Here is a 24,081-nt window from a genome sequence, read left to right on the forward strand (position 1 = left end):
AAACCACATCAAGAAAAAAAAAAACACAACGTATAAGATGAACAACGGTATAAGAGGACGGGGCAACATATATCATATGCAATTCACAAGCAACCCATGGTAACCAGCCAAACCCCCTGACTTGCCAATTTTCCGTTATGTAACCTTGCAAAACGCCAATATTGAACATGAAAAGAAACAAAGGGTGAAGGATGAAAAGTGTCATATACTTCCATAACAAGTAGCAAGTAAACAAGTGCAACCGAGATCACGTCATTTGCAAGAGGACGCCGCCTCATTTATACAGCACCACGAAACATCCCTCCAGTTGATCGAAGGGTTCGATGGTATACTCAAGCCCAACTCCCAAAATAGTAAGCAATTATGAAATCGTAGCACAGACTGTGCAAAAGCCATGCATGTAACAGGCTATAGGGCCGCCATAGGGGTCTCTACCCGATGATAGTTCAGCGAACCGACAAGCCCGGTAGGGGTTCCCACACCAAGCACAGCTAAGGCTCGGCTTAGCCGGAGATAATGCACGCGCGGCCTGTGCTAGATAAGACTGCTAGACGCAACGCGATACGAAGGACAACAGAGAATGCTTACGATGACACATCATCAAGCATTTTCAACCACCCTTCCTCAATGATTCATCTGCTGGGAGGGGCTCCGCACCACTATGCAAGCCGTGCCTATGTTCCGTTGGATGTCTGACATTCTTTTTCGGCTTCCTTTTGGTCGTCTGCCAACCACCACCGGCATGGACAGCAGAGTCTGGTGTCGAATTTGCCCCATTTGGCTTTCGTGATTGGGGAATGGCATGACGTTTTTCGTTATCGGTTGGTCCAGAAGGCTGATGGTGATTTTTGGATTTCCCTTTGTGTGAAACCCCATTCGCCCGTTCAGACGCATCCACGCCATTGGAACGCCTTTTCCCACTAGAAGAATGCGAATCCACCGCTGGCGATGGCCCAACAGCCAATGATTTCTCCCCTGCGTTCACCTGTTTCGAGCGATGATTGTCTTTTTCCGCGACTTCTTGGTTTGATTGCGGCACTTTCGTCTTCTCGATACCATTCTTCGACTGAGGCTCGGGAGTCTTGTCGGAATTGGCGAGATGAAGGCTTTGCAAGCGGCTCGACAGTAGACTATGCTTTGCACCGTGTCCATTCACGAAGGAGTCAGCGGCTTTTCCCGTCTGATAAACGTCAATCCCCTGGCGACCAAAGTAGGGCGGCTGATCGATTTCGACCGAGCTGTTGTCCTGATATTCCTGAGACAAGGAGTCTGAGACACTCGCGGGCGTATCCATGTTAAGGTCATCCGAATTCGACGTACAGTGGCTCATAGCCGTGTACGGATCATAGGCTTCCGCCGATATTGAGAGACGTTGTTCACTAGGGGGCACTGAGCCATCCACAATTAGAGGGCCACTACGATCGCCAGATGCAGCGGACCGAGCTCCACGCTGCGACGTCGACCCTGGCTTCATTGGCAATGTAGTGCTGTTGTCTGCAGCTTGGCCGGTCGCTTCACTTGTCGGGATTGACGTCATATAATCTTGGGGGTTTGCAACAAACGGCACGACGCCGCCATTCTGCAGCGCCAGTCCCACTGGAGACAGCGGCGATAGTAGCGCGTTCTGGTGATACGTCTGTAGCTGCGGCGAGGTTGCAAGGTAATATCCCATATATTCATGCGGTCGGCATTCATCGAAATAGGTGGAGCGGGACACGTTGGGAAGGCTGCTCGGCATAAAGGTATTGTTCTCGTCACTCTGGGTGCCATCGGGGGAACCTGGAGCATTACGCGCCTTCGACCCCGGCGAGCTGTCCGCCATCTGAGATATCGAATAAAGTGGCGCAAAACTCGGAAGAGAATTGACTGTTCGTGCCGGCTGTGAGTGCGCGCGGAGTGACCCACCTGGTGATCCGTTGGCAACAGATGATCGACGCGGACTTCGTCGAAGGTCCGGCATGGCAGCTGTGGCTGAAGGCGATGGCGGATTGGTGTTACTCCCCTGCACGCCAGGGACTCCCACAGGAAGGTAATGGCTGTTGTAGTACACGTTCTGGCGGTGCGGGGTGTTGAGCGGCGGGTGGTTCACGGTGCCCGACCTTGATCGGGAGTTATCGTCGCCAGAGGAGTCTTGTTGCTGAGGCATGGGGAACTGAATGAACGGTTGGCGAATAAGCACCGGCGGCGGCCGCCCAGTGAGGAGCGCCTGGTTCTGCAGCTGGAGTCGCAATTCTTGCTCTTGGGCCTGGAGGATCTGTATTTGCTGATAGAGATGGTCATGCAAGAGGTACTGTGCGTGCTGAGCTTGCAAAGAAAGCTCAGAGGCGGTCATACCGTTGGGTTGCCGGTAGTTGCCGGACTTGTTCGGCGTGTTTGAAGCTCTACGACCACCGGAGTGCCCTCCTCGGGAGAACTGATTAGAATGTCGTCCGCCACGACCTCCGCCGCGACCTCCTCGGGACGGTGGCGGTGCTGGAGTGAGCACAGGCCGCGGCTGGGGCGGCGGTCTCTCCCATGAACGTTCCTCCTCTGGCGGATACTCGTATTGTTCGCAGCAATGTTCCAGGTTGCCTTCGGACACGGCTTGGAATGCCCGGCGCAGCTCCATATGGACCCCCCGAAACGACGTGTCGTCTGCGGTGTTTCCCAAGTTCCGTGAAGTGTTAAAAGGCTCTTCCACACATAAACGGTTGTTCTGTAGCAGGTGCCAGCCTTTCGCCTCCTTCGACAAGAGCTTCCCCTCACGGACAGATACCACATGCCGCTCGTAGTCGAGTTCATGACCGTAGTACTTGAAGAACTGGAAGAGTAGCTCTCCGAGGCTCTGCTTGTTCTTTCGCCCATAACCTACAAGAGAATCGAGGTCGTCATCAAAAGAACAAACTATCCCGTCTGCTGTCAACTTCTTCTTATGAGGCCGCGCTTGAAGGCTCGGTAGAATGGGAGGGTCTCGCGTTTGTAGGAAATTGATTATCAGGCAAATCCACGTGTAGGAGCTTAGCGTGCCTCCAAGCCCTGTGTGCGGACAGTCAGTCGAAAACTCGCTCCAGTTGTCTGTCCAAAATCGACGGCTCAACACATACCGGCATCGTTGAGTATCCTCCGTTTCGTCCAATGCTTGATTATCATAGCCAAGGGTCGCACTCGTTCGTCAAGTTCCACGTATGTCCGGACCATCCGCGTGTTCTCCAGCGCCATGGTATTATTGACGTTCATGTCGCACGCTAATCGCAGCTCGGGGTCCCAGATCTTCACGATAGGTACTTTAGCGTGCGATACGCAAACGACTCGTTCCATACCATCTGTATACCAGAATTGTCAGCGACTTCTCTTTTTTTTTTTACGCAAGGCCAATGGTAGTTCGCTTACGCCTGGCTAGAACCTCCGCCAAGAGACATACGTGCTCCAGCTCCTTATAAGTGGTAGTTATACATATATCCACTGGATTCCTTGTCAGAACACACACAGCGTATACCCAACAACCGATACATACCGTCCGAGTCACTTGAACAGAGCTTATTCCCCGAGGAACCGAAAACGTGAACTTTGATATTGCTGCCTGGCCACTGATCATTGAAGAGCTTCTCCAACTTGCGGACTAATTGACGTCGTCGGTCGTCACTTTCCGCTGACGGCAGGAGCCGATCATATACCTCCAGCATATCTGCGCTGAGTCTCTTCTCCTCCTCCGGCTCCAACCGCTCCTTGAGGCCGTCCTTTTCCTCCGGCAATAGATCTGCGCCCAATGAATATGGCATCCTTCGACGGAAAAAAGCCATGGCGGTTTCATATTTGCAGCCGGAGAATTGTTTTCGCAGCGAGGGAGGGAGATGCGTGGACTCGGAGTGGGTGGAGCGAGGGGAGGTGTTTCCGTGCGGGGGGGAAGGTGACCTGGAGTGAAAAGAGATTTTTCGCGCATGTTGATATGGCGTGGAGGGCAGGGAATTGGATTGCTGCGAAGTCAATGGCGGCCGATTCTTTGCCTCCGGAGACGTCTCTGTGGATAACTTCCACGGCATATTCGAGGCCTTCCGTGCTGCTACCGGTGACCTTCCACCTGAAATGGAAGAGATTTTAGCATTCCCATGGGTGTCTGGGATCATATAGCGACTCCAACGTTGGTCGGACAACGTTGGCCTCCGGGGAAGATGGGGACGAAGAAGGTCCGACGGTGATCGGACGTTGATGTCGAGGTCCACCTAAAATCCAACCTTGCGGGCGGAAAACAGTCCGCCACCAGCGAGTGCACGTAGAATCCGTCAACGATCGGGAACACGACGAACGTCTCGAGCGGGACAAATGGTAGCCGGCAGGGAAACGAGAACCGAGGACGAAGGCAAAGGCAGTCGACTCTGTGCAGAACTCGGCCAGCGATGGGTCAGTAAAATCGCCCTTTGTGCTGCTGTGCTATTCGCGGGCCAGAAATGTCGCAGTCCTTCGATTTGAGGGAGGGAGGGGGGGAGAGGGGGAGGCAAAAGGGAACTCTCGCAATAGTGGACCCGCCAGAAAAAGGATTGAATGGAATCTGAAGCAGACGGGAGACAGGAGTGAATGAGGTATGGGGATTTCCAGCGCGAGGTAAATCGGGGTAGTGGGCAGAAGGTTCACTGAGTGGACGGACCGGGCGATCGTCAAACAGATAGACGGTGTTTTAAGGGGAGGGCGCGATGGTCTCTAGCCGGGAAGGGCACACTGGAAAAAACCACACAAGGTGAGCGGAAGAGTCGTATCGCGGAAGAGCAACACCGAATTTGCTCCATGTAAGGACCAGCCAGGTGATTGAGCGAACGGATATACGACGAAGAATTCCAACAGGGTTGCTAGGCAATATCAATCGACAAAGCAGGCGCCAGGAGGGATCTGCTGGTGGTGGTAGTTGGTTGTGGTTGCTTGGTTTTGCTGCTGGAGGGAAGGTAAGCCAAAAGCCAAAAGCCAAAGCCTGAGCCAGAGCCAGGGGGGGCCACTGCAATTGCGTTCCAACGGCGGGAAACTCTGCCAGGCGTTCCGACAAGTGGACACGGCTTGGGTAACCACCGTTTATGCTTCCAGCCCAGAGGGAACTATTTATCGCTCTATGGGAAGATAGACTCCTCCACACAAAACGGCTCCCGAACACAATAGACAAGGGGAGACGAAGAAGAAATAAAAAAAAAAGAGAGAGGAAACAACTGATAAAATAAGAGTTACAAAGGTACTGCAAATCAGGAAGAAAAATAGAAAAAAGGGAATGGGAAGGTATTTCCTTCTTCTCTTTACTTGTTCTCGAAAAGGAAAGAGAAGAGAGGGAAATCGAGGGGAAAAGAGGGACAGAATAAGGAAGGAACCAAAGGGGAAATCAAATGGGATGTTGCAAGTTGCAACAGAAGGGGCAAGATTCAAGAGGAGAATAATACCGAGCAATAGAAACGCGGGATTGAGGATAATCGAAGCAGAACCAACACGTTTGGGACGAGCAGTCACTCACTCACCTAACTAGTAGTAAGCACAACAAAAGCAAGAAAGGCAACAGTCCCAGATAGATGACAAGTAGCCTGGTCAGGGACCCTCCTGAAGGACTTTGAGGACTAGTAGTACTCGAGGAAGGAGTAAACTAGCAACAGCAACAATACTAGGAGCACGAAGTCCGTATAGTAAGTAGTAGTAGCTCTGTACGGAGTCCGCGGTGGTAAGTGGTTTGGTGGTGTTGGAGGTAAATAGGCGTGTCTGCCCCGAGGCAGGTAAGACCAGAAGCTATTGGCCTTTTGCCAAATTAATTGCGGCGGTTGCAAATGGGGAAAAGGGAAGAATGGAAGAATTTCTCATCAATAGGGCGAGTTGTCATCCACGATGTCTGTTTTTGATTTATGTTCCCCCCTGTTCCCCTATTAATTTCTTATTTTCCAACCCCCTCTGGATTATTGTTCGTTTCCATCCGTAGTTTCTTTATTCCCACTTCTCTCCCCTCCCTGCCTCAGGCACCCCCACTATAGGATTAAGAGTCCTGGATATAGATGGATTATTTGAGCCATTGATGATTGATTATTGAGTAGGTAAGGTTGTTTGGTATGTAGCATTGGGGGTGACAGGTTACTATCGTTTCGACCTATGAGACCTGTTCTCCAACATAGTAGTCCTGCTCATATCCACCTGAAACTCACTCTTATTATTTCACTATTCATATCCACAACCTACTAGAAACTTATCCTGAGTCCTGACATCTGCCTCTACCAACTGAATGGAGATATCCACCCTCAGCCTGCATTAAATGCCCTATTAATCCCCCGTCCATGGGCTGGCCAATCGAATAGCGCAGCAGCGTGACGTGCATTCTCCGACTACTACATTTGAGTACTCCGTAGGTAGTCCGGCTAAATGTCCTCCGGCCTGCTTTGCTGGTATTAAGTGCAGCCAATCCTCCCCGATGCTAAGCCGGCTGTACTGAAGAAGTATTTGAGAAGCACTGAAGAAAATAGTGAGGGGGGGAAGAGGGCGCAGAACAGCCACAATCGCGTCCGACGTTGAACAGTGTCTAGAATCTAGATATCCCACTTCCTCTGCTTCCTTTGTGTGTTGAACCTCAAAATCGCCGGTACGTGGTAGGGTCATGTTACTCGACGCCTCAAGGTTTCCAATAGTCCGCCGGCGATTCCACTAAAAGGAAGCCCGGCTGGATTCATTGTTCTTCTCCTCCCCCCTTTTTTTTCTGCCCCGCGTTTCCCGTGCTCCTGTCAGGGAGAGTTTCAACTTTCGACTGTCTCGGCCCTTGGTCCGGTCAAATGCGTCTTTCTGGCGGCACGTGTGGCCGACGCCTCCCAAGTCAGCCTTCCAATGAACTTCAGCCCAGTTGCCTTGGTCCACTTTCCCAAACACCTTCGGAAACCCGCTTCTTCACGGCGACGGTTTGTCTTGGATCAACCACTGGCATAAATAATCTTGTCTGGAACTTCTACTCATCAATCGGCTGCCCCTTTCTCCATTTTAAGGGCCAGGTGATGTCCCACTTTCAGCCACAATACTAACACCTGCAGCGATGGCATGAGACGATGTCTCTGGATGGATCCTTCGCACACAACGGTTTAATTTTGTGTGGAGATGCGATAGAGCAGCTTATCAGACACTTGTCTGGGATGAACTGATACCAAAAATAAACCCGATAAATAAAAGCTGGTGAGCTACGGTTTATGTCCTATCTACTCGGGAGCAGATAGTTCACTGGGAGCGAACACTGTCGCTGCCTCGATGTTCCGCCGTGACTCTCCCAGCCAGTTATAGTTGGCGCTCGGCCTGTGTTTCAGTAGGTTATGTTTGGCTTAATATGATCTCGGCCTGCCTTCATTCAGGTGACGAAAGTTGCATGCGGGAGCTGAGGTTAGCTTATAAAGATGGAAAAGGCACTGTAGATTGGCACAGGAAGATCTCGGCGGCTATCCTGGACCCCTCAGTATGATTGGTATCTGCCCGATTGGAGATTCCATCGATAGACCTGCTTAATTAATCTGGTTTAGAGTCATTTACAAACTGAAATGGCTAAGAAGACTAAGGACCCCAGAGTGGCGTAGAAGCTATTGACTTGGGTTGAGTTGCGAGAACTAACATGCACGACAGCCAACACGGCCAGCCACAGAGGTCATATTTCTGCAGAGGCACGCAGCAGCCGAGCGAGACATAACTAGATTAGTACTCATGCCTATGATGTAGTTAGTTAGTTAGTAGAAGTGCTGGGTGAGTGCACATATCTTGGCACAACCATACTAGTGCTGTTGTAGGACAAGTTGTCTCTAACGGTTTATCGTCGAGCCAATTTCAATCTCCCATCCGATGTCGGCCGAATTAAACGCCGTAGGGACCCTTGAAGTATCTATTGGGCCAACATTTTTTTCTTCACCAGATTCATCAGCCAGTGGGAAAATCCATTTCTGTCACAATGTTTTCTCAATCCCAGATCATAAATGATGGATGACATGCTGATCCAAGCCACTGGCAGCATGATGACGACGGGCCAACCTATCTTGTGATTTGGGGATGTTCCCAGAGCGAGCCAGGGGGTTGCGGTCCGAGTGCCATCCGTGTTGAACTGGCCATGCCCCACCACCAGACCTCCTGGATTGCGCGCCAGACGATACGGAGTATTTATCCAACATTACTAAGACGTAAGGTTGAACCGTGACAGATGCCGGACTTCCCACCAATTCTTATTGGAGACGGACAAGACGACTAGTTAGTAGGTAGTAAGAACCTCGCCGACCTTGTGATGCAAGCTGCTGTCGAAGAAGGCCCGACCAGGATTACTAGGATCACATGATGTATATATTTCAAGACAGAGGCCATCCTGTTTAAGATTAATTTAAGCCTGGCCATGGAATAATTCTTTAGCCATCGCAACACGAGGAATCACACTATGGTGATTGTAATGATTATGGGTGTGGAATGAGATGCTAATTCCCGGGGTGGATTTTCCAGACAAATCTGACTCGGGGGACCGATGGAGGTGAGATGGTGTACCCGCAAGGAGTGTGGCCGACCACCGCACGCTAGCCCGCTTTGGATCGATTAGGAGCATACCAAGTTCCAAATTTATCCCCACGAGGCCCAATGAGTTTGTTAACTCTGTTCAAATTCCGTTTGGTTCCAGTGTCTTCGTTCTGTAGGTAGGAGGCATTTTAAGACTTCATTCCAGCTCAGTGGAATCACTTGCTACTCATGGGCTGGAGCTAATTAGTTATCCGTGTTATCTGACTGATTAGTGGTATAATACCAGCTCTAAACTCATACCAGTATCATACATGTATTGTTTCCTTGCAGGATTGTAGTACGATACCTATCCAAGTTCCTGGTCGGGGACAAAGGGGATAACTCACTTCTCTGGATATCTGATCTCTACTTATGTGCTTAAGATAGGTAAAGTAGGGTGGAACGAAACAGGGTGTTGACATAAAGTGCTTTTTGAGGTTTAGAGTGAGAGTCGATAGTCTCCTCCCATGGTCAGTCTGCACATGATTATCTATTCACCGGGGTAGACATCGAATAATGACTGTAACTACTAGTAGGATAGTCTCCAAGGCGGGTGGGACAATTCTTTGAGAGAAAAAAAGGTTGACGGGCCGACGCTAACAGAAGCATAGGAATAATACAAGGTCCTTGCTCAGTGCACGAAATGTCCGGCTACCGGCTACGGACGGACTCCATATCTATATAACCGTAAAAAGTCCGCGGTGGTGCAACTGACTACTGAGAGTTTGGAACAGCCAAGGAGAGATATACTAGAAAAGGAGTCTAAATAATACTACAGATCAACAGGTGTTCGCTAAGGCAACATCTAGTACGTTGCTATTCAACTAACTAATCAATCAATTTCTTACGGATTTGATGCTGTCAGCACGTCGCCTACAAAGGTAGAACGGGTATCATGGATGTAATAGTCCGTTATCATTACCGGAAGTACACTGCCAATACAAGTGGGACTCCAGGAAATGATACCACATGAATTCCTACCTGTCAATCGAAGAACAAACAATTCTATTGATCGCCAAGGTAGTCGGTAGTAAATGGAAAAGTAAGAGCTAACCTCACATAACTAATATGCGTGCAATTTAATAAGCTACCGTGGAGGAATTCGAGACAAACCGTCCAACAGGGTGAAGGGTAAGGTTTCCAAAGAAAAGAACAAGAACAAGAAAAAGCAAAAGAGAATAAGAGGAGAACCCTCGGTGGACTAGCGATTCAACAAGCCGAAACTTCATTGCCAACCAGAACAATGCAAATCCGTCCGATGCCCACCCTTTTTTTTCCTGAACCTTTCCTAAACAGGCCGGAGACTGATGGGTTTTGTGTGTGCGTGTGCGGGCGGACTACTTGGGAAATACTAGCAGTGGTTAGCATGAGCTTGCGGTGGTGTGCGCTTTTTCTCCCAAGGTGGACTGGTGGAGAGCACGGAGGACTCGATTCGAATTTTTCTTATTTCCCCTTCCACCTTTTCTTGTCTTCTTTTTTTTATTATTTCCTTTTTTTTTTTTTTTTTTGACTTTCCTTTTTGGATGCCCTCCCACGACCGCCGTCAATTTCCTGGCATCCGGTCGATGTAGTTATCTTAGGAACGGAGTATCTAGTGGTGGTGTCCATTTTCTTAAGTCTTGCAAATGAATTATTAGTGATTGTCTGATTGATGATTAGTTGTGTAGTGAGTTGGTTAGGAATGATAAATGGTTTCCATTAATATTACCTAGCAGCTTTTCTGGCTGGCTGCCTCTCTGAATCTGCGTTTCTTATCCCCGGGCCAAAATAAAAAAAAATCATAATATCCACGCATCTCGCTTCCTTTCCCTTCCCTTCCCTTGCCCCCCTCTCACTCACTCACTCGCTTTCTTTCTTGGTCCTCCCCTCTTCCAACCCCCGGTCCTCCTCAAATCTCCTTCGACGTTGCACCTCTGCTACCCGACGCCTTCTCCTCTCCCTCCCTCTCTCCTCTCTCCTCTCTCGCTCTCGTCGCCATTCTTCTTCCCTTCTTCTCCCCCTTCCCTGACTTATTTCCCGCACCCACCCCCACGCCTTCTCCAACCCTTTTTAATCCCTCACGCCAGACTTATTTTTTTGTCTGTCGTGCCCCAAAGGGTGAGAAGCTGTTTGTCTCTTCCCTGTTCTGCCTCGTTCACTCGTGGTAGAACCGTCCCGGAATATTTTCTGTTCTAGGAGGACACCCATTTGCTTTGGTAAGTCTACAATTTTCTACAATTTTTACCGCCCCGAAGCATTGTTATTTTTTTTTCTCTTGGGCCGCACTCGACCATGAAGCACCACCTCCAGGAGTTTTGGAGCAAACCGCAAATTCACGAGGACGCAATCTATCCATTATATCCCACTGCATCTGCTGGGCATTCAATCGAAGTTGGTGTTTCGCATCAATTAAAGTTCGCTGTGTCCGCACATCATTCCTGTCATGTGAAGAGCCCGGAAGGAAAGGGGACAAAATCAAAAGGGAAATAAAAAATCGTTCGATACCTAAGGAGTCAACTTGGGAGATCTAATAATAAGCCCGATCGATGTCATCGCTGGTCGCCATCCGCCATTTTGTCACTCCTGTGCGCTGACTCGGCCACCTGGCCCGTTTTATCCTCGGCCTCCACATCACTCGAGTCGCATCTTGCTTTTTGTCAATGCCGTTCAAGTGTCTTGTCGCACCTAAAACATTTACTCACCCGTCTCATCCAGACAGGCCTCTCCTGATTGCCTTCGAGCGGTTCCATCCCCATCGCCTCAGATCGTGACTCCGTCCGTCCTCGTACCACGTTCTCTTCCGGTAAACCATGGCATACTACGAGCCTCAGGGTTGGCAGGCACCGGCCGCGCGCCAGGCCTCTTGGGAGCAACCGGCTCCCCCATCTCGGTCAGGTATGGATTGGTATTATGGGTTAGCGTGCTTCTCTCACGGCTCTCGTTACTGACGACAATGCTTCTCTGCAGGATCGAGTTCCGTTTCCCAGCGTGACGAAATCCCGGCCTTTTCTTCTCAGTTTGATGGTACGGACAATCGTTCCCTTGCTTATTTCGCCTTCCCTGGTGCTGCGACCGTGCAGTAGCACGCAAGCATATACACTGTTAGCCGTGTTGGGATTTGCGGCCTGTTTTCTCGTTCTGTGACAGGACGAAAATCGAGTGTTGGATGCTAACATCCATCAGAGGTCGACCGTGCTATTGACAACCTCGTCAAGAGTGGAAAGCTCTGGGCTGCACCCCGGAGGGATTCTATGCCCATGATGATGGGCCGTCCCTACCCCGACTACGGTATGATATCTGTGAGATCATTTGGTTATATCACGACACGTTCTAAACCCTAGCAGCAGATCCCCGCATGGTTAACTCGATGAGCCAGCGTCATCACTCCATCAGCGAGTTCGATTCTCGGATGCATCCCAGTCCCAATGTCCAGGGCTTCTATGCCTCTCAGCGATTCCAGGGTCGCCCCAATGAAGTAGAGCAAATGATGCAAGCGAAGCGTCGGATGGCAGCACAGCGTGAAAGGGAGCTCCGCAACTATCACCAGGAGCAACAGTACAACCGAAGTACGTGGTAGCATCTGTCTTTGGAGCCTTTTCTGCACATGCTTCTTTTTCCCCAATATTCCCCATACATATTCTCTTTCATCTTTTTCTTTTTTTTTCTCTGCCCATGTGTATTTGCTGGCTTGTATATTACGTTGGGACATGGTTCCCGCTTCGAACATGGTTTTAATTCTCTTCTTCTTCTCAAAGGCCTGCTTGCCGAAATGTCTGGAAACAAATCCGATCGCTCCCTCAGCCCGGCCGCCATGAGCGAAGAAAGCCGCCGGGAGCTCCTCGCTCGTCAGCATAGGGCTTTATACGGCAACGACAGCCCTGCCTTCTTCCCTCCCACCGGTCTCGCCGACGATGGCACGCGCTCCGAAAGCCAGGCAGGTGGCACGCCGACTTCCTCGAACGGCGTTCGTGGAGCCTCTCCCCGCAACGTTGATCCGTTCGGTCTCGCGCAGACCCCTGTTCAGGGTGGCGCTGACAGTATTGGTCAGGCTGCTGCGGGCGCTACCTCCCTGCAGTCGCCTTCTCGTGCCAACAGCACCTCCTCCCCCAGCTCGGCCATCAACCCGGTCTTTGGCAAATATGACAGTGCCGACCAGCCTGTCACTTCGACCTCGTCTCCCGGTGGTGCGGAGTCCCCTTCCTCGAGACAAGCTCCGTCCAAGTCGATGGCTGGCCCGATTGGCTCCGTGGGCCCCATCGGAACCCGTCCTCTGCCCCAGGCGCATGCAGGACAGGTATCTAACCCAGCGCTGAACAAGCGCTCCACGACTCCTCTGCCCTCTCCCCTGGGATTCGGTTTCACTCCGGGTGATGCCGCCTCGGACCGTTCTGCTCCGTCCGTGTCGTCCGCACCCACTGCTGCGGCTGGGACCGCTGGCGTCAAGGATCCATCCGGTGGAGTCGGCCTTGGCTGGGGCAACAGCAGCGGCGTCTGGGGCTCCAAGAACGGTCTCGGAGTTCAGGCCTCGGTCTGGGGTTGAAAGATAAGTGGGGGAATCATCAACATCACGCATTATTTGTTCGGCATGTGTTCGCTTCTGTGCTGTGGCGTTCTAAGAGAGGGGTTTCGTTTTGATACTACTGGGAAAAGAGCATGGTACATATTCGGAAGAGGTGGTGGTGCAAGAGTACGTCTTTTGATTTTTGTCTAGCGCTCCGTCACATGTGGACTGTTAATTTGGTACATGGTTGGTTTACTGACTGGGGGGCTTGGTTGGCCTGTTGGTTTCTGGAGTCGGTATTCCCCATTTGGTGTGCTTTTTGTGTGCTTGCATATGTCGTTTGACGCTGTGCTTTCCAGTTTGCTTTGGTGTTGATTTTCTGTTGGTCCTGCATCCGTTCCACTCTGCGTTATACCGTCACGACCAGCCCCGACCTGACCGGGTTGGGGTTTGTATCTATCTTCAGGGAGGAGTGTACGTCTCGGGCTCTTGTTTCCCACTCGTTCCGGGGGGTTCAGGTGTTATTCTATCGTCATTCGGGTCTGGGTGCGAGTTTGGTCGAAGCATGCGGGGTTTAGTTCAGCAATTGGGCTTTTATCTTGGGTATGAAAAGGTTGATTGTTTTTTACATTGTGTTTTTTTTTTTTTTTTTTTCATTGTGTTCTCATCTTATGAGTTTCTGGGACTGGCAAAAAGGAACATTCGAGGATGCAGGCAAAACATCAAAAGAGTTAACGGAGTCTGATCTGCTGAGGTTCTGGTGTGTCATGTTTTATTGATAGGTTTGGTCATATACTATTCTCTGCCTTTATATCTCCTCATCTTCATCCTCCTTATCTGCCAGTACAATACTGTATGAGAAGAGCAGTATCACCCTCACGCCAGATACTTGGTGAAGAACTGCACCAACTTGGGCCCCGACTCCTCCAACTGATCATACAAATCAAAATGATTCTTCCCCGGCACCACAAACAACTCCTTGGGCTCCCTCGCCCTCACCTGCACCGCCTCCTCACTGTAATGCAGTGTCTCCGCCTCCGCACCCGCAATCATCAGCACCGGCCGCGGCGCAATCAACCTCATAAACGCAAATGAATCATACACCACCATGCGATCATAACTCTGCAGGGGCACCCTCTGCGTCGACCGCTCATGCTTGCCCCGTTCCGCAGATCCATAATACTCCGCCCCAGCCCCGAAGAATGAATCCACTTCCTCCCCGTTCTTCTTAGCCTGCAACACTTTCTCCGCATCAAACATCTTCGGCGTCTCCTCTTCCTCCCCAGTAGTAGTACTACTACTACTACTTCTAACTCCCCTTCTGATCCTATCTTCTGCCGCACCCCCCAACACCCCCTTAATAACCCCCTCATCCTCCTTTAAACCCCTATGCACCCCTCCACACCTCGTCATCCCCCCCACACACGCCGCCGACACCGTCGCCACAGCCTTAATCCGCACATCACTCGCCGCTGCGAAACACGCATACCCGCCGGATGCACAGATCCCTAACACTCCGATCCGAGAACTCTCCAAGGTGGACGAGAGATATGTGACGGCCGCTTTGATATCCTCAACCCGCTGGAAGGGGTCCTCTAGACCGCGTGGCTGACCGGTGCTGGCGCCTTGGTAGGCCGCGTCGAAGGTGAGGGTTGTGAAGCCGGCGGCGCTGAGGTGTTGCGCGTAGAGGGCCGTGGTTTGCTCTTTGACCCCCGTCATGGGGTGGGAGAGGATTATTCCTGCAGTAGCCTTGGTGGGATTGGTGGGATTGGTGGGATTGGTGGGATTGGTGGTTTGGGGTCGGTAGAGGTGTCCGGAGAGGGTGTGGGTGGATGAGGGGAAGGTTATAAGTTCGGGGGTTATCGTAGTAGTCATTTTAATAGTAAGAGGATTGTTGATTTGGTGGGTGGTAGGTTAGATAACTTTGTAGTAGTAATAGTTTGTAGTGAGTGGTTGTTCAATGATGTTGTGGTAGGGTATAGACTATATAGTTACTTCTGCTTCGGAGGCTGATCGGCAGGTCCGAAGATTTTCGGGATTGGGGATTGGGTGCAGTTTCTGGTCGGTTCAGTTACCGGGGGTGGCAAGGGTGGATGACGCCGGATATAGGAGTTAAAGGACGGTGTTTAGATGATGATTATTGCTTATGGACTTGGAAGTATTCAGTAGTGGTTATATTCTGAATTAATTATAGTATGAATTGAATAGCTGCGTTGTGTGGTGTGTAGGTGGAAGCGGGAATACTCCGCACTGGAAGTACTGGGTGAATAAAGTGCTACAACATACTCTAGTCGACATGAATATATACTATGAAATGAGTCTGTTACTCTACTGATTATTGTCATTGGGCTAATTGGACTGTGTCATTGCATTTGGGGTTAAGTATAAAAACCAATCTCATCGTCTAGTATCATCTACTTATAGTAATTTCATAGTCTAAACCATTTGCTGAACTATGAACCGCTAGAATCGATCATAATCATGCCGCCGTCTAACCAATCTCTCACCTAAATGAATGTTAAGAGGGCGCAGTGCCCTAAGCTGCTGCATGCGGTAGCATAGGGTCACGCTCAGAATATGTCGTGGATATGGAGTCGCTGCGACTCCGACCGGCAGCCGTCTCGATCTTTCTTCGTGCTGTGAACAGTCCCGACACGCCGCGTTCCTGATTCTGTCCCAGCCAGGGTTTGCGCGCTTCTCCCAGCACGCGCCGCCCCAGATAGTAGATGAGCTGCCCGAGGATAATCAGCGCGAAAGCAATCGGGTACATCCAGTGGATTGTATAGTGGAACACTCCGACCCCGATGAGAACACCCCAAAAGTTCATCGTCAGCATCGAAATGTTGAAGAATGCCGCCGATGACAGCCGGAACAGCAGCGGTACCATACAATAGAAGGACGCAAGACAGAGCGTATACCCTAACAAGTAGATGCCAACTTGGCTGTTCCAGGTCGCATTTTGGAACGAATCGCGGTCGAGAATCCCTGCCTGGATGCCATTTATGACCATGCCGTACATGGCCATTTGGCCCAGAACCTCGTATACTGGGGCCGTACTGACGAAAAACTCCTCACCCGTGTTGGCAAGCCCGTAGAATGTCGCACCTAAGAGCGCGAAGAGGTCGCCCTTGATCAGGTCCCCGCGCGAATAGTCCCCGTCATCAGTACCGGTGATACGGTCCGAAGCGATCAGGAAGCCCATGCCGCCAATACAGATCAAGATACCAAGCACCTGGGTGATGTGATAACGCACGCGCAAGATCGTGAAGGACACGACGACCACGACCGCAATGGCCCAGAAATTAATCAACTGCGCGCTCAGCATAGTCGTATAGCGATAGGCCAGCACAATGAAGTAATTACCTTCCACATCGCAGAAGGCTAAGAAAATGTCTACCCAAGACCCGCAATTAGAGAGACTTCGGGGAGGTGTGAGGGTTAATATACAATGACACTTACATTTCCAACCGCGCTGGAGCACCACCCGAGTCCAGCCTTTCAAGCCATAACGGTATATACTATACGGGGTAAATATAGCATTGAGCAGAAAATAGTTGAAGAATGTCTGAAATGCCGGGATTGAGGTTCCCTCACTGACTAGCAGTGTGCTGAATGTGCTACAGGCAGTGTTGGTGATAGCCAGAACCTGTCTGTGACAGGTTAGCTATTGACCACATCTTGGGCTTCAAGCATTCCACACTGCAGTACTCACCCGAGAAAAAGGGTGATGTAGAACTCTTTCGTCGCAAGGTAAGCAAGAATGTTGTCTGGTTTATCGATATGCCTGTTAGGTATTTCTTGCAGGGACTCGCCGCTCTGAGAAGGCTCTAACGTTGGAGCAACCTGCGCAGGAGATTGAGATATAGGTATGTAACCAGCGGGTTGTGCAGACGATGTTTGAGCGGCAAGCCGAGCCTGGGTATCGGACATCTCTGATAAGCGATACAAAGATAGAGTTTTTGGGCGAAAGAACCTGAGACTGATATGGTCCTAGGGAACACCAAGAGGCTTTATAACCCAGACGAGCGCAAAGCCCCTTAAGAAGTCGCTCGTCTATGGTGATGGCCTAACTGGTAACAGCCCGCGAGAAGCCAAGAGGTATCAAGGCATAGATGCTGGAGATGTAACTGCTGAAGCTGGAGTAGATCCATCGCGAAGGGAAGCCGAGGTCAAGGCGGGGGACATTCCTTAGGTAAGACAACCGTGGATAGGCCGAAGCATCGGGTCTCCCGGCTATTCCCTTTGAAGTAAGTCTTCTGCAGCCGCTGTCTCTGTACTCTCCAGGTGATACGGTTGGGGGCGAACCAAGGTTAGCCACATTTCAATGGGTCCGAAGGCCGACATTCAGCTCTATACTATAAAGCACCTAGTAGTGTGTCAATGTACTTGGTGCTGCAAGATGGACCAGAAAGGCGCGGAGAAATATTAAGGAGATTTGGGAATCGAAATGGACTATCAGAGCCAAAATCATAGTACTTTTGTACGCGATGGAGATGAGGTTGAAAGTGATCGTCTGGTGAAGGCACGATCCTACCAAAAGAGGAAAGGGATCAGGTGATACCTGTCCTAAAAGGGAAAAGAAGCGGAAACGCCTTCTAGAAGAATCCCGTCCGACTCACCCCAGCAATAGCTGCTGCTGCGCATCAAGTTCCCTCGGAAGCTGGTGCTTCAAATTTTGGACCATTCTGGGCAACCCTTGAGCTTCAAAGAGACACTAAATCCGCGATGTGGGTTGGAATCAAAGCGAAGTGGAGCCCCTCCGATCTTCTCGTTCCATTGCATTGTGATATACTAGTTATGTTGTTACAAGGATGACCGTAGCGTGCACCTGTTCGACTAGCAATAGAAGTAACTGGGTGGAATACCACGATTTACATCAATCCCTCTAACCCCACAGAAGAGCAGCGTTACACATTGACAGTGGATAAACTACCGGTCAATCGTAGTCAATCGGGCATGAACTATGAACCTTCCAATGAAGCATGCAGATGGACTGCGAAATAGAACAGTGATGTAAGATCCATGCGCTTTACTAGACATACAGGAGAGCTAGCGGGATACTAAATACTATAAAGATGGAAAATCAGAGAGAAGCTGTGTAAGAATACAGTAGATTTCAGCAGACACCCGCGTCTTCATAGTCTACAACGACCAGTTCTTATTCGATGTGATCACGGCACACCCTTATGCTCACGTCTCAGAGAATTCTGACGACGCGGTGATTTGCCATTGCATGAAATTCTGGGGATAGTAGTAACTATGAACATACATAAATTATTCGGTATGACAGGCTGTCGCTCGGGGATAGCGGATACTGCAGAGCAGGTGACGAGCCCGTCGCTACACAGATCAGGCAGGATTGAAACTGGTTCGGTCGATGCCCAACCTGGAGATGTTCTGACCGTTTCGTGTGGAGTAGATACTTGTTTCATGAACTCTCATGTTGGAGAGAAAACGGGAAATCTCTGCAGAAGTTACTGATTCGATTTATCGGAGACGAACAAAAGGATTGTCACATATACTCTACACGGTGATGCCCATTGTCAAGACATCGAGATTTTACATACAATCGGCGGTGGGACGGGCCCAGGCAAAGACAAGACAGACGTGGAGACCGACAGACCGACTGGGCCAGAATTTGGTTCGGGAGGAAATGGATTATAATTAGAAATTCCAAGCTCCGAAGGTCGGGCGGATGGGGGCATGACAACAATGGCAGAGTCATTGGGGGTCCTCCGGGTACACACTGATTAGTATCTTCCATCAGTAGTCCAGTCCATGATATTATTTGACTTTGTCCTGTATACAGAATTGTCAGACAGAGTGGGCCTGACATTTGATAACCCCTGAAACATCTCAGATTTGTTAAGCTTTCTGGAATCCAACCAACTTTACCTGACATGTATAAAGGTTATTTAAAATCCTCAGATAGTACTTCATAGATACTCTCCAGCTATGTATACAGTATACATCAAAGCGCAGTCATTGACTCTCCCGCGGCGGGTGCACGTCATTTGCAACCAACCCTTCTCTCCCCCCTGGTTGATATTGGTTCCCTTCGGTCGCTTCCCTGCAGATCCCCGTCTCGCGCGTCTTCGGCTCGTCTCCTTTCTTCAGCGCATCGTGACTAACTACTATATACTTAAAGTAGCCATGTCACTATCATGAACGCTTGAATAGTGATCATCTTGCTTTTTCGGGCCGATCAGGTCAAGACGCCTAGCTACCACCCATCTACTTAGCTTACTTTCAAAAGTGAAATACGTTCAGGTCCGATCCCTCCGAAAGCGCTGGCTGCTATCCCCCGCGTCCCAAGCAAGCAACCTTCTCCCAGTGGCTTCCTAATCTCCGGTCGCGTGTGCTGGGTGAATCTTGTAGCGCGTCGGCTCCAAATGCAATGAACGGATAAGCAAAGCTAGCAGGCAAAGAAGAGAAATTAGACCAGAGACACAGCGCCGACCACAGCCGAGGCCGTCAGGTGGTCCCGGCCGCAAAGTTCAGGATCATCATTCATCATCTCATCCGCAAAAGCAGCGTCAGAGCAGCGCAGAAGCAGAGCAAAAGCAGCCAAAAAAAAAGCTCACCTCCATCCATTGTCACCTTCGCACACCCAACATCACCCGAACTTTTTTTCTGCCCCATCCATTTTCAGTTCCCCCATTCTTTTTCCATCCTTCCAACCTCTCTCCCTTCTCCCTCCCCCCAAGTCGTCATCTCTGGTACACTCTCGCAAGTCTTTTACATCATCTTCCCCTTCCCTCCCACCAAACTTCCGAACTTCCAAACAACTTATCCACTATCCTCCTCCTCACTCCTCCTCCGCCCTTCCCTTCTTCCCTCATTCGAGTCCTTCTTTTTTTAATTTTACCCTTCCTCTTTGTTCCCCACTTTCCTTCCCTTTCCGCCCCCCCGAAACCAAAGCTTTCCCCCCCCCTCCCTCGTCCAATCTGGACCAGACCGCGGTCCGTCTTATCATTCCGCCTTCTCGGGGCTCTCCTCGCGCCGGTGCACTCGTTCCTGAGTTGTCCCGGAGTGACGAGACGCCACCTCGCCGTTCTGCCGGACCATGGCGTTGGAGGTGCAACCACCCAGCGATCGCAAGCGGGTGAAAGTTTACGAACTCAAAGATAATGACTGGTTTGATCGCGGGACGGGTTTTTGTACAGGGCGGATTCTTGAGGTGAGTCTCAGTCGTCGCCATGTGTTTGGCCGCAGGCGCGATCTCCGTCGCCGCTCCTCGGGCGCAAACACCTGCGGCTCTCAGGCGCGCGTCCTCACATTCAGCTTGCTGTCGCTAACACGCCCTCTTCTGTTCCCAGGATGAGCCGCGGATATTCGTCGAGTCGGAGGATGAGCCTAATCGGATGCTCCTGGAGACGAAAATCTCCAAGGATGACGGCTATCAGAAACAACAAGGTCCGCTGCTCCCCCTTACGCCTTTCTGCTGCATCGCACGCATCGGGCGAGATCGCAGAACGTGAGCTGACATTTTTGCGACGTGATTTAGAAACGTTGATAGTATGGACCGAGCCAAATGGGACGGACATGGCGCTGAGCTTCCAGGAAGCGGAAGGGTGCGCTGTGATCTGGTAAGACTGGCACATGCCACCAAGGAGTTTTGCAGCAATGAGTCCAATCCATCGCTGACCGTGATATAGGAATTTCGTGACAAGCGTACAACAGCATCTCTTAAACTTGGCGCCAGGAGGTTCGTTTTATCCTATTGCCTGCGTACATCTTCTTTCTGCATGCCATTGCTGACCAAACCACGTCTGGCGCTCCAGAAGATGCTCTGTCCGACGATATCGAAAGCTACCAGTCAATCATGCTGCCTCCGCCCGAGCTCGGAAATCTACCCGAAATCGATCATGTTATGAGAGCCGCTAGCATTACCCAGGCTGGGCGCGATGCGCTATCGAAATTCGTCATCCGAGAAGAGTACATCCCCAAGCTTATCCCGTTGGTTACCATGGCCGAGGACCTCGAAAGTCTTTCCGATCTACATCGCCTGTGCAATATCATGAAGTCGCTCATCCTGCTCAATGACAACACCATCATCGAGACCGTAGTCACGGATCCTATCATCCTCGGCGTCGTGGGAGCATTGGAATATGACCCCGAGTTTCCGACTCACAAAGCGAACCACCGGCAATACCTCGCAGATAAGTCGCGCTACAAGGAAGTAGTTCCTATTAAGGATGCCTTGATTCGCCGCAAAATCAGCTACACTTGGCGCTTGCAATATCTCAAGGATGTCGTGTTAGCTCGAATTCTAGATGACCCGACTTTCTCGGTTCTCAACTCCCTGATCTTCTTCAATCAGGTCGAGATCGTCAACCACATCCAGGCAAACGGCCCCTTCCTGAAGGAATTGTTTTCAGTCTTCGACCCAAGAAGCGCGGACACCAAACGCAAGGAGGACGCGGTCCAGTTTCTCCACCAATGCGCTGTCATCGCAAAGAATCTGCAGGCGCCGGCGCGTGCTAATCTCTTTGCGAACTTCATCAGCCATGGCCTGTTTGCCGTCATTGCTTTCGCCATCAAACACCCCAAACCGGCTCTGCGTACTACCGGCATCGATATCCTCGTGGCGCTTCTGGACCACGATCCCGTGATGATGCGTGGGTATATGCTGAAAGCTGTCAACGAGAAGAAGACGCCCCTTACCGACACCCTGATTGACTTGCTGCATGCCGAGGCCGACCTTGGGGTCAAGAACCAACTCGCCGATGCCGTCAAAGTTTTACTGGACCCCCAAATTCCTCTGCAAGATACTATGGGTCGGGCTGGGCCCGAGAATTACAAACCACGTCCCAATATCCTCTCCGATGCCTTTGTCCAGAACCATTTCGATGAATCAGCGAGGAGGCTATTTTGGCCGCTGAAACGACTCGAACACGGTGACTATCGTATGATTCCCTTACACAGAAGATTCGCCTAGGTTTTGAACGATAACTAACTAAACTGTCTTGTCATATGTTTAGTTCGGAACTTAAGCTTCCAGGAAGTGGCGCTCTATTCCCATCTCGTTGACATCTTAACATTCTTTGTCCGCCAACACCTATACCGGAGTCGGAATGTCATTCAGAATGAATCCCTTGCCCCTCGAATCGCCCAGTTACTCACGGTGCCCCATAAGCATCTTAAGCTGAGTAAGTTTTCCCTGTGGACCAGACCGTCGTGGAAACTGTTCTAATCGTGTCGGTTCATCAGCTGCGTTGCGATTTTTCCGTGCTTTGACTAGTCTTCAGGACACTTTCTACCAGGCTCTGATGACCCATAACAACATCTTCGGACTGATCCTCGACATTGTCTACGAGACTATGCCCCGTGACAACCTCCTGAACTCGGCCTGCCTCGAACTATTTGAAGCGATCCGGTGCGAAAACATGAAGCCGTTTGTTCTCCATGTAGTGGAGAAGTATGGCGAGAAAATCAAAAATATCACCTACGTGGACACATTCCAGAGCTTGATTCTTCGCTACGAGCAGATGCAGGGCTACGGCGCCGAGCCGGATCCGTCCCTCATGTCGCACGAAGAGGCGATGCCTTCTCGAAGGATGCCTGCCAGCGGTCAGCGTTGGCAGGGTGTTGGGGAGATGGATGCTGCCGAGGAGGAGTATTTCAACACCTCTGATGATGAAGAGGTAGGGCATTTGTTCCAGCACGGTCCCGTCCCGGAATTGGCTAACCATGAATATCAGTGGCAGCAAGAGAGTAAGCAACCCAGATCAGATGCTGCACGAATGCAGAATGGTGGTGCGTCGCCCATCGTCAAACCGCTCGTCGATTACCCAGATGACGACGATGATGATGACGATGCCGATGCGATGGATACGAAGCCAGAACCCAGCGATGGGCAAGCACCACAGGACCAGGAACAACCGCAGCAAGATGACCCAGGTCACGATGCTGCTGCCAGCTCACCTGCAGAGTCACCGTCCACTCCGGTCTCTTCAACGCCTCAAACGCCACCCGAACGGTTGTCGGAAAAGCGTCGGCGCGAGGAGGAAGACGATGATGAGCTAATGAAGCTCACAGCTGGGCCTAAACGGAGAAGCTCAACCAGCGCTGGCCCTGGCACGGCCGGGATGGTGCGGAGAAAGCGAAGTGTGTCGATTGGCTCGCTTTCCGCCACCGACAAGGGGGCGGCGCTGGGGACTCTCAATACCAGTGCACCCCCTAAGAGGATCGCAATCAACCTTAGCTCGGCTACGGTCAAAGCGTCCGACCCAGATTCGACCGATTCTGGAGCTGACCATGCGAGCAATGAGAAAGAAAATCGAGATGACAACCACAGCGGTGATGGTGGCTGATTGAAACCCACCACGTCTTTGATTGATGTCTTGATGGCTCTTGTGTCGAGCAAACCGTCTTTTCCATTTGCTGCAAGCATCGTTCGCGTTTCGTCAGAGTAACAGGATCTTTCCCTGCTTGTTTTTACGACAGCCTCCTAGATACCAGATGAAGTGATGTGTTTTTTTTTTTTTTTTTTACCTTTCCCCCCATTATTGTGAGCCGGACGTATTTTGATGTACGATCGATCCCACTGTGCTATTCCTTTTGCATCTTTGCTGCTCTCATCCTTCCATTTTAGATATCATGTATTACGGACTCAGCTCTGCGGCGAGATCTTTTTGTTCCGATTATACCTTTGCCCATCTATCCGATGGGCACGATGTACATCTACTCGCATTCTTTGCCACTTTTTTTTTTTTCTTTTTCTCTTTCTTTCTTTCTTGTACTGCTCGCTTGTCCCGGAGTTTCCGGTGCTGTTGCGGATCTTCTCACGCATATGATGGGGCGCTTTCCACCGTACATTCAAGGCCACCAGGGAATTCGTTTTACATGGACACTGCTATTTTGCGCGTGATTGTGATCAGTTGAGCTTGGCATTCGAGATGATTCATGATCTTGACATGGTGCGAGCACAACGTTCGTTGCCTCCATCAGTTAGCGACATCAGTGGTTCGAGGATCCCTGAATAGGAGCCGAGTCCTCCTGGAGGACACACTGAATTGCATTCTCGGGAAAGGACCGACTTGCACATACCGATGTTGCCGCAGTCTAATCTGACCTGATCTTTTCGCTGCGACCAAACCGACATGACT

At 50.7% G+C, this 24,081-nt stretch overlaps 6 protein-coding genes across 6 annotated transcripts; 3 read left to right on the forward strand and 3 right to left on the reverse strand.

Annotated features, from left to right (window-relative positions):
- Positions 1-610: 610 nt before the first annotated feature.
- ASPBRDRAFT_133192 (PAP/25A associated domain family) lies at positions 611-4,019 on the reverse strand (the record flags this gene model as incomplete). The annotated part of the gene is made up of 4 exons (XM_067618504.1): positions 611-3,015; positions 3,084-3,302; positions 3,370-3,441; positions 3,494-4,019. 4 exons carry the CDS (start codon positions 4,017-4,019, stop codon positions 611-613), a joined length of 3,222 nt encoding a protein of 1,073 aa, XP_067475769.1.
- A 7,100-nt stretch (positions 4,020-11,119) lies between these two features.
- ASPBRDRAFT_303988 (uncharacterized protein) lies at positions 11,120-13,272 on the forward strand. Its single transcript, XM_067622772.1, has 5 exons — positions 11,120-11,364; positions 11,437-11,493; positions 11,653-11,757; positions 11,817-12,035; positions 12,225-13,272. The coding sequence occupies exons 1-5, from the start codon at positions 11,280-11,282 to the stop codon at positions 13,007-13,009; spliced, it is 1,251 nt and encodes a 416-aa protein (XP_067475770.1). The 5' UTR covers positions 11,120-11,279; the 3' UTR covers positions 13,010-13,272.
- Positions 13,273-13,846: 574 nt separating this feature from the next.
- ASPBRDRAFT_198955 (alpha/beta hydrolase) lies at positions 13,847-14,845 on the reverse strand (the record flags this gene model as incomplete). The annotated part of the gene is made up of 1 exon (XM_067621266.1): positions 13,847-14,845. One exon carries the CDS (start codon positions 14,843-14,845, stop codon positions 13,847-13,849), a length of 999 nt encoding a protein of 332 aa, XP_067475771.1.
- A 661-nt stretch (positions 14,846-15,506) lies between these two features.
- Positions 15,507-16,900, reverse strand: ASPBRDRAFT_198956 (DUF914 domain membrane protein; the record flags this gene model as incomplete). The annotated part of the gene is made up of 3 exons (XM_067621267.1): positions 15,507-16,363; positions 16,430-16,620; positions 16,683-16,900. 3 exons carry the CDS (start codon positions 16,898-16,900, stop codon positions 15,507-15,509), a joined length of 1,266 nt encoding a protein of 421 aa, XP_067475772.1.
- Positions 16,901-20,036: 3,136 nt separating this feature from the next.
- ASPBRDRAFT_133502 (SMEK family protein) lies at positions 20,037-23,286 on the forward strand (the record flags this gene model as incomplete). The annotated part of the gene is made up of 8 exons (XM_067618520.1): positions 20,037-20,150; positions 20,290-20,386; positions 20,478-20,559; positions 20,629-20,678; positions 20,755-21,879; positions 21,955-22,122; positions 22,184-22,617; positions 22,675-23,286. 8 exons carry the CDS (start codon positions 20,037-20,039, stop codon positions 23,284-23,286), a joined length of 2,682 nt encoding a protein of 893 aa, XP_067475773.1.
- A 143-nt stretch (positions 23,287-23,429) lies between these two features.
- ASPBRDRAFT_304126 (uncharacterized protein) lies at positions 23,430-23,888 on the forward strand. Its single transcript, XM_067622773.1, has one exon. It carries the CDS (start codon positions 23,573-23,575, stop codon positions 23,855-23,857), a length of 285 nt encoding a protein of 94 aa, XP_067475774.1. The 5' UTR covers positions 23,430-23,572; the 3' UTR covers positions 23,858-23,888.
- The last annotated feature ends 193 nt before the right edge of the window (positions 23,889-24,081 follow it).

This window comes from Aspergillus brasiliensis (assembly GCF_001889945.1).
Source record: "Aspergillus brasiliensis CBS 101740 unplaced genomic scaffold ASPBRscaffold_12, whole genome shotgun sequence".
Classification (NCBI taxonomy): domain Eukaryota; kingdom Fungi; phylum Ascomycota; class Eurotiomycetes; order Eurotiales; family Aspergillaceae; genus Aspergillus; species Aspergillus brasiliensis.

What these genes read in the sequence shown, in the direction of transcription:
- ASPBRDRAFT_303988 (XM_067622772.1), top strand. Translation starts at nt 11,280, where the DNA reads ATGGCATACTACGAGCCTCAGGGTTGGCAGGCACCGGCCGCGCGCCAG. An exon ending in CTTTTCTTCTCAGTTTGATG is followed by an intron (nt 11,494 to 11,652) that starts GTACGGACAATC and finishes AACATCCATCAG; the next exon opens with AGGTCGACCGTGCTATTGAC. An exon ending in GGAGCAACAGTACAACCGAA is followed by an intron (nt 12,036 to 12,224) that starts GTACGTGGTAGC and finishes TTCTTCTCAAAG; the next exon opens with GCCTGCTTGCCGAAATGTCT.
- ASPBRDRAFT_304126 (XM_067622773.1), top strand. Translation starts at nt 23,573, where the DNA reads ATGTATTACGGACTCAGCTCTGCGGCGAGATCTTTTTGTTCCGATTAT.